Genomic DNA, 9,322 nt, shown 5'->3' on the forward strand with positions numbered 1-9,322 from the left:
CCCCAAGACTCTCAGAGAACATGTTCCCAACCCCCAGTGACCTGGACTCTAAGGAAAGCTTGGGCCGGCCTCAGGCAATTCTGGGAAGGGCTTTCCCTGTGCACTTTTGAACCGTCTCAGCTCCTTGGTGAGGCCTGCAGATGGCCCGAGGACAGGTGGGCAGAGATGCTGCCCAAGTGGCACCTTGGCCGTGGCGGTCTAAAGAGGTGCAGTACACACATTCCCATTACCTGGGTTCACAGCCCTGAGTCTGCCCAGCATCTAGCTGCAGTCTGAGGTTGAAAAGACTCATTTTCTCATGAGCTGAGCCAGCAGAGATGGTACCAATCCCAGAGCAGGCTTATAAATGCGTCGGCCACTTATTTTTACTGAAGCCAGCGAGAGACGATCTTGATGTTGCCATTCTCTTCGAAGTTGTACAAACCACAAAAAACACTAAGTCATATTATTTCTTTATTTTCTCTTTTTTTTAAAATGTAGCACTAAAGTCATCCAACATACAGATAATCCTAGGGCTTCTTACACATTTTATTCTATCTCAAGTTAGATATTTTGGCTACGAGATGAAGAAAATCATCTCACTGAAATGGCAACATTTCTGAAAAATGGGTTTCATATTATGTGATGAGAAATCGACTCCCCATCTACCCCCTAAAAATCTCCTCCAGTCCAGAGTGACAGGAAGACAGCTCACAACCATGGCTAACATGTGGTGCCCATGCAGGGGAGGCCCCCGAACAACAAGCGATGGGGTTAAACTTCTGAAACAAGCGACTGCTTTATTTGTACAGAATCAGAATACTGAAGAAAAGCATCATTTTCCTTTTAGCTCCTTTACTGTTTTGCCTCCACCCGGGTTACTGCGTGCCAAGCTGCTACGAATAGTAAAATCCAACAGATTTAAAGTCCCTGAAATGCATGCAACTTAGAATTCCCTAGAGCACACCATCAGTTCCCAGTCTCAGGTCTGCCTACGGCACCGCTGGGCCGCCAGCTGTGTCCGTCGTGCTGCTCGGATGTGGAGTGGCTGCTGCTTTGGCTTCCGGCTGCTGGGTTTCAGTTTGGGGATCTTCTCCATTTCCGGCACTTTTCTTACTCTTGTCTGCTACCGTGGCGCCCATCTCCATGATTTCCTGCAGTGGCTGATCGCTTTCAAGGGAGCTGGGCTGGAGTTCATAAACCTGGACTTGACCTGGAACATCTATTGCTTTCTGTTCGAGTTTTTCCAGGATGGTCTGAACCTTCCTGACGCCATCTCTCCTGGCCTGACGGACATCGGCTCGTCCCTCAGGGTCTACTGAATCCAGGGCCAGCAGCTCTTTGGTCAAATACTCTTCTATCATCAGGTACTTTTTGTCTGTCTTCTTGCCTTCAAAGTTGTCCACGGCCTCCTCCAGCCCTTGCACCTTTTCCAGGATGGCTTCCACTTTCAGCACACCGGGATGTTTTGGGGGCGCATCAGCTTCTCCGGGCTTTGGGGGTGTGGCTTCTGCAGGGGCAGGGCTGGGGGCTGCCCTCTCTTCTGCAGCCACATTCTTGGGGGCTGAGGGGACAGCAGAAGGGGCAGGGCTGGGAGGGGGACAAGGAGCTGGAGCAGAAGGAAGCTTGACTTCCACCTTCTCCGACGGAGGTGGGGGCTTCTGGGCGACGGGCTGGGCATCCGCCTCCTTCCGGATCACTTGTATCGGGATGTGTCCAGGAAGGAGTTCTGGTCCACCTGGGCCTGGTTTGCTTTCTGGTTTGTTTTCGGGCTGGGGAACAGTCGAAGATTCTCGATGGGTCATGGGCTGCTGAGAAGAGGCAAGGACACAAAGATATTTTTAATAACGGGTTGAGAGTCACAGAAAGTTGTTTGTAGTTAGTACAGTACTGATTAGAAAAAATGGGAAATAGCTTTTTTTAAGTTTAATGGTATAAAAGAGATTTTCAAAGTCAACCAACAGCTGTTGTAAAATTAAAATACACTAATCACATACGTGACCAAACCGTTTGTTATGCTTGGTCTGTTACCTCAGTGGATTTTTCGGTAGATGGTATTCTTAGGGCAATAAAAAGAAAACCAATATAATTTTCAAAAACCAAAGCACCAAAAATTCATGCTGACTGCTGAGCTAGTTTACCTCAAAGCCAAGCCTTGGGTGACTCAAGACTCTGGGATGACACAGCCGTGGAGGAATAACTGCCACCTGTCCCCTTCCTTACACTGTGTGGACAGTCTTGGATCAGGGTGTGATCTTTGCATCTCCTGTTTCAGAAAAGTTATAATTTCTTTTTTTTTTTTTTTTTAAACCTATGATAACCTATTGGTTTCTCACCAGACTGATTATGTTTTGAGAATAAGCAAGATGCCCCAAACAGGTAACCCTGTAAGAATTTTGCTGGGCGCATCTGTGCTGGAGCTAGCACTCAGCTCCGCAACCCCGCACTGATTTCTAGCTGCACAGGCTGAGATACCCTTTAATGTAACTATAAGCTAGAGTCATATTTTTCTAAATGAGCTATGCTTAAAACCAAAATGTTTTGACTCCTATATTTAGGTGAATGTCTAAAACCCCCTAAAATTCTCACACCCAAATTTCATCAACTTGGAAATAAGAATTGGTCTACATTATTTCTAAAGTATCCTCAATTTAAAATACTAAGTTCCACTATAAAATTCGGTTAGGTCAAATCCTTGCAAGCCTCCAAGAAGGGACCTTTCGACAAGCTACAAAGGAAGGCCAGCGCTAACAAACATGGTTAAGGGGCGTGGAGACAGAGTTAAATACTATTTCACTGATTACAGAAACTGTACGAGGGGAAACATCACCAGCCCTGCCAACGGGGGGCTCCACTTTCCTAGGGCCACAGGGCCCGAGGACTGAGTAGACACTCAGCAACCTCCTTGTCCACCGAACCTCTCTCGCCAACCCAGGCATCCCCAACTTTGGCTCCCACCATTCACGAACCAGCCACGTGTTCCCCCCCATTGAGGTTTTAAAACAAAGGCTGGGAAAGAAGTGACTTAGAAACACTTAAGAGGGGTGCTCCATGGCTTTACTCTTCAACACTGTCACGGTCAAGAAAGCAAAGAAAGTGCTCCTGATTAAAGGGGACTAAAAAGAAATGACATCCCAGTGCAGTGCTCATGACCCTAGAACAGATCCTGGAACAGGGAAACGACCACAAAGGAGATTTAAAAATGGCCTGCGTATTAGATGATAATGTTGTAAGAATGTTAAATTTCCCAAATCTGATAATTCTACTGTGGTTATGAACGAAAAGTCCTTCTCTTAGGAAAATATTTACTGAAGTAGTTACGCGTAAAGGGGCACGATATCTCCAATGAAATCTCAAACAACTAAAATATAGAGATAATATATATAGAGAGAAGAAATGACAAAGCAAACGTGGCAAAATGTTGACAGTGAATCTGGCTGAAGGGTGTCCTGGACTTCTTTGTAAAATTCCTACAAGAGCTCTGTAAGATGGAAATTCACTTACAAACCAAAAAAAGCTTAAAAAATAACAACAAAAGGCGGGTGCTCTGTTCCAGGGCTCTGGATAGGGTCACCATTTGTAGTATGAAGATACACTGCATTTGTTTACGGGGAACTTCCATCTAAGAACTGGCAGAGAATTAATTCGGCTGCTCAAGTCGCAGCCAGAGGGGGACCAGGGCTGCTGAATGCTCTGCTGCTGAGCTACAAGCTGCTAAGGCTGGATGTCCTCCTCTTCCTCCAGAAGCCAGCACCCCTCAACTCCACTGAAGGATGAGCAGGCCGGTTCATCGGCCAGGCAATGTGGTCCACCACCACGGAGGAGGAGAAGGTATAAGGCGTGGTGTATGTCACCGAGCTCAGAGCCAAGCTGAAGAGACAAGATGAACGACACTTTTGAAATGCACAGAATCATCACATGCTGAACTCTAAGGGGCTCACAAGGCACCATGAGAAAGATGAGTGGGCTTCACGAAAGAGGTGAGACTGGCTTGCTGCAGGAAGATGGGAGAACTCAGACTGCGAAGGCATTTCAGGGAGCGGGTTCAGCAGGAGCAAAGGCACGAAGGCGGGATGACAGAACGGGCTTACAGGGTGGAGAAGGGGTATCAGGGAGGAAGGAGATCGCTGCCTGGAAGAGCAGAGACACGCTGGGGTGTGGAGGGGTTTACAAGCGCCCCGAGAGGTGGGCACTAAGATGCCTCGACCCTGGGTGTGTGAGTGATGCTGCACTCTGCCCAGTTTCCCACATGGTGGTTGAGCTGCCCCTGGGCTTCTGCGATAAAAACTGAGCAGAAGCTGTAGAAGGTGCGGAGGGTTTACGATGAGCCCTGGTCTCGCGTTTCTGCCAATGGCCAGCCGTGTCCAGGATCTGACTTTCCCTCATCGAGCACATGTAATCTAGGGAAGGCTGACAGGGACCCCAGGGCACCTGCACAGAGGAGATGCCACCGTGGCCGGCCTGCCGACACCGACTCATACCTGAGGCCTGTCGGCCATGGAGTGCACACGCAGGGGCGATGGGGAGTGCACCGGCGTGCTGCCTCTGGCTGGAGAGCCCTCCCGGCTGGATGCGCCCAGGACCGGTGAACGGAACGGGGATGCTGCCCGCAGGGGCCGAGGCTCCCAGTCATCCCCCTGGATCTTGTGGTACACAGGCTGGTGGGTCTGGTATTCGCCCTGCTGTGCTGGGTAGTGCGTCTTCTGGGCTTGGTGGAAGGAGGGCTGGGCCGCCGGCCGGGTGACGTTCTGCTCATGTATCACAGGGATGGGGATGTACCCCCGCGGGAGCTGGTGACTGCCTAGGCTGCTCCTGCCAGAGGAGGGCAGGCTGGCCGAGGACGACGAAGACGAGCAGTCTGAGGCCGCCGGAGACTGGGATCGCTGCAAGACACAGAAGGTAGAGGCACGTTAGGCGCCTGCTCAGGGCAAAAGGTTTAAGGACCTCCCATCTCTGAGCCTTTCCGTTTTCAAACTGTAGTGTTAGGATGGGGTGCTCTGGAGTCAGGAGGCCTGGGTTCAGATTCTTACCAGCTCTCCCCAGGGAAGAGCACCCTCTCCCTCGCTGGGCTGACCTGAAGGTTAAGTAAAACCACCTGTGTGTGTGCTTTAGCACAACTGCCACCAACCAGAACTGCTAAACACACTGCATTTGTTACATGTCACTTTATTTCCTTCTTCCTTAACCCTTTTCCTGCTAATCTACAGAGAACTACGCTGGGTACTGGGAGCTGCGACCCCTGTGTGACCTGAGGCAGGCCAGGCCCCTTTCCCCCGGACCCCCTAGAAAACCAGGATGGTGTTTCCCCGGCTGGCTTCTATGGGCCCTGCTGGCTCAAATGTGTTAAGATTTCTCTGACTGATGTGTCACAGTTGACTTTTAGAACGAAAACATTCCAAGTACAGGCACTGCTTCTCCAAGGAGGACAGGAGCCTCCGAGAGTCCCACATCAACTGTGATGTTTTGCCCCTAGGCAGACAGTGAAGCCAACATCCAGGATGGGGCCGAGGGGGGCAATCCCAGCCCTGGGGGCAGACGGGGAGTGGGGAGCTGTGCCAGTGGACACAACGAAATGGTCTAGACAGGAAGACCACACGGGCTCACTGCTCAGGAATCCCGCTGGGGTCCACTGGCCCTCGAATCTTGGCTACGGACCAGACTAAGAACTATTTTTCAGACATTAGTGCACTGAAGTGTTGGCTTCAGGCTTAAAATCCTATCATTAAGCAACTGCCTTCCTGACTCTGTATTTCGGATTTTTGTTTAAACTGTGGGACACTGTGAGGGTAGGTATGCTGTCTCGTTTTCGTATCAGTATAGCTCCAAGCAGTTAATACTCATCCATAGACTCTAAACGTGAGGAAACAACACACAGTATCTCTGTTTCTGAGACAGAAAGCCTGGTGGGAATAAAGAGCCTCAGCTCAGGAGCCAGAGGCCAGGCTTCTCGCCCCAGCGATGCCACGTCCTTTATGAATTCCGATCAAGCTGTTTACCCTTCTGAGCTCCAATTACTTAACTATAGAAATAAGCCATGATCCTCGCCCACCTGTACAACACACCTGTGAAACGCTAGGGGACAATGTGGGGCTATTGAGCTGTCTTTGTTGGGTGACCTCTGACGCTGCAGGCCAGGCCCAGATGCCCTGCATTTCATCGGGTGCCTGGCCCAGGGCGTAGGCATCAGGTCTGGGCTCCCCGGTCACACCCACAGGCCCGAGCGCCAGGCCTCTCCTCACCTCGGGTCTGTGGGAGGCTGGGGGCTGGGCGGCCACAGCTGCTCCCGCCTGTCCGCACTGTTTATCTGGCTGGCTGGCTTCTGCCACACCCCGCAGAGGTGACTGGCACCTCTGAGGAGCTGTCGCAGCTGCCTCGGTTCGGAATCGCTGCGTCCCAGGCTGGGCAGAGGCAAAGACAGGGTGCGGCTGCCGGCTCTCGGCGCCTTCGTGGAGGACAGGGATGGGGATGTAGCCAGGCCGGAGCTGGGGGTACACGGCGTGGCCTTCCCTAGTGGGCAGCAGCCGGGAGCCCTCCCGGGAAGGGCCATTTGCAGAGGACGGAGTTTCCTAAAATAAAAACAGGAGAAACACAGACTGGTTAGAAGCTGGGAAGGATACACCTCTGAGGAGGAAAAGGCATGGTAGTCAGCACTCCCATCTGCCAGTGATTCTGGGCCGCCCAGTGTCAGCCAGCGTGGCGGGCACAGGGAACATGGCCGCCTCCCTCCCCTGCCGAGGCTGCTGTCTGGCCAGCAGGTTAAGAATTAGGGGCCTCGAGAGAAAACAGATGAGCTGAAGTTATCTGCTGAGCACGAGAGAGGTCTCAGTTTCTGACACTGGGAAGACACGTCTTTTTTCTGGGTGACAACCAAGCAACAGAGACCGCCACCGACTGTCTCCCAAGTCTTCAGAGACCCAGATCAGGAGGGGCAAGGAGGATTCGCTTCCAACGCGCTAAATCATAGCCAGCTGCTCTGCTTCCTGAAAGGTCCCCCCGTTTCCTAACAACACAGAGCCGTGTGGCCCCAAACCCAGGCCACAGAGCGGAAATCTCTGCAGAGAAGGGGTGGCAGGGAGAGCCCCCCCCAGGAGTGTTTTCACAACGCGCTGCAAGAAAGGGGGCCACGCGAGGAATGTAGAAGCAGCACAGAATGAGAACAAAACCCGGGGATTAGCTGTGCTACATTTCCGATGGCAAGAAGGCCTGCTCGGCGAGGAGCGGCTGGGGTCCCTCAGTGTCCTCTCACGAAGTTCTCCCTTCAGTGGCCTGGCTATTTTGGGGCCCTTGAGAAGGCCAAGTTCCAGATGTACCACACGGAGAGATCTTGTTTCAGATGACAAGGCTGGCCCGTCACTCACCAAGCAATGTCATTTCTCACCAAGCAGAGGCAACCGAAACCAGGGACACCCCCAGGCTTTCGGTGCCATTTCCTCGGTACGAGAGGGTCCTTGCACAGGAAGGCGGCTGTGGATCCGTGCCACCTACACACATCTGGGCGGATCGACTACTAAGAAGGAGAGCAATCCCTCCCTCAGGAGGCAGCTCTCTGAACCGCCACTAAGAGCCAGAGGCTGAGGAGCGTGCGGGATGCCAGTCCCACTACAAGGGAGGCTGAGGGCCGGTTCGCATTTTGAGGGATGGACCACTGTGATTTCGCCATGCCTCTGCATCTGAGCACACCGGGCGGCTGACCCTGGAATTCAGCCCTTTCTGACTGAAGGACTGCTTCCCTCCCGCTGAGCCCCTGCCCTGAGGGCCTCCGGCACACAGGAGAGGCAAGGGTGTCACTGTGTCCTTGGGGACACCAACAAACAGGGACTCTCAGATTAGAATGCCCACGTGCTCAGGGAGGCTGCATTATTTTTGCCTGCTCAACTCTGAGGTCACCCAAGAGCAGGGAGTGGGTCCAGGCTTCACATTCAGAACCAAATTCTTGCCGTGAGACAGGCACCGAAAGGGAGGCAGCAAGCAAGCAGCACCGAAGACACCCTGGTGCTGACTCCTCAACGCACCAACTGCCTGGGCATCTTACCCATTCACTGGGCACCCTTCCTCCAGGCTCAAGCAGGGGCGTCTCTGCTGGCTGCCCAGGGTCACTGCTTCCCCCAGCCACACTCAGAGGCCTCATGCCACCTGCACAGGCCATGGAGCTGAGCAGCTAGTGAGTCCTCATCCACTGACTACCTTCTGGGGACCATCTTGCTACTGAGGTGCTGGGTATAATGCGGTGACCAAACCAGCACGATCCCTACCAACCAGGGGCCTTTGGCAAGGAGGTTTAAGGCTGCATGACACAAACAGGAAGCACAACTACCTGGAAAGCACGGCAGGCCCTGTGGATGGGGAAATGCGTGGGTTTTTCCAGCTAAGACAGGGCTCTGCTAGACAGGCTGCAAGTTCATTCTGACCTCCATCGGTAACAGTTATGGGAGAATTCTCCTGACTTCTGTGAGCCCTCCTCCCCTTATCCAGAAAATGGAGCTAGCAACACCCACCTCACAGCCTGTGAGGTTTTATGAGCACATCAAGAGGGGTGCCCAGGCCGAAACTCACGTGCATTCCCTCCCTAAACAGGCACATGACTGTGCTACTCAGCCCCCAAAGTGTGGAAAGAATCAAAAGTGAAGGACAAAGTTAACCAATAGTGCCTGGAATCAGAATGGCAGCAACCCCCGAAGGACATGGCAGTGATAGGAAAGGTCCTCAAAAAACCCTGGAGGGGATGGAAAGGTTCTCTACCTTTTTCTGGGTAGTGGTAAACAGATGTACACCTGTGTACAAATCTATCAACCTATGAACTTCTCTGGAACCCCCAACTGCCCACTCCCTGCCACCTTTGACCCGCACTGTCTGGTTTTCACAGATGAGGGCTGCTAACCCCACAGCCCCCACAACAGCTGGCTCTTGGCTCTGCCTCCAGCTGCAACCCGCCCAGGGCCTGGAGCCTTAGAGGCCTGGCTGTGGCCTAGCTCCTCCTTGGGGAAGCCCCTGGATCAGAAAGCGCTGGAGCTAGCCTGCCAAGAACTGTGCTTTTTCTGCACCTCACTGCATGTACTTCGTATCTCGAGTGAAATAGAAAAGGGGAGGAAGAGGAAGGAAGGAGGGGAAGAGGAAGGGAGGAAGAGTAATTCTGCCTGCCAGAGGGACTGCGACAGCAGAGAGACTGCCTCCTGAAGCCACTATTAGAGCCGATCTTGGGAGAAGTGCACGCTGGGGTCAGTGCAGGACAGCATGTGGTCACTACGGCCAGGGGTCCGGGTGTCAGAGTAGCAGTGGGTAAGTGGGTGCAACAAAAAGGTAAGAGCTGAGCTGAAGAAGATAACACTGGGGGCCCAGAGGGCCA

At 52.7% G+C, this 9,322-nt stretch overlaps 1 protein-coding gene across 1 annotated transcript; it reads right to left on the reverse strand.

Annotated features, from left to right (window-relative positions):
* Positions 1-440: 440 nt before the first annotated feature.
* BAG3 (BCL2 associated athanogene 3) lies at positions 441-8,393 on the reverse strand. Its single transcript, XM_011359307.1, has 4 exons — positions 8,388-8,393; positions 6,219-6,545; positions 4,461-4,862; positions 441-1,790 (listed from the first exon to the last, which is right to left on the reverse strand). The coding sequence occupies exons 1-4, from the start codon at positions 8,391-8,393 to the stop codon at positions 972-974; spliced, it is 1,554 nt and encodes a 517-aa protein (XP_011357609.1). The 3' UTR covers positions 441-971.
* Positions 8,394-9,322: the final 929 nt, after the last annotated feature.

Source organism: Pteropus vampyrus, unplaced genomic scaffold (genome assembly GCF_000151845.1).
Source record: "Pteropus vampyrus isolate Shadow unplaced genomic scaffold, Pvam_2.0 Scaffold46, whole genome shotgun sequence".
Lineage (NCBI taxonomy): Eukaryota > Metazoa > Chordata > Mammalia > Chiroptera > Pteropodidae > Pteropus > Pteropus vampyrus.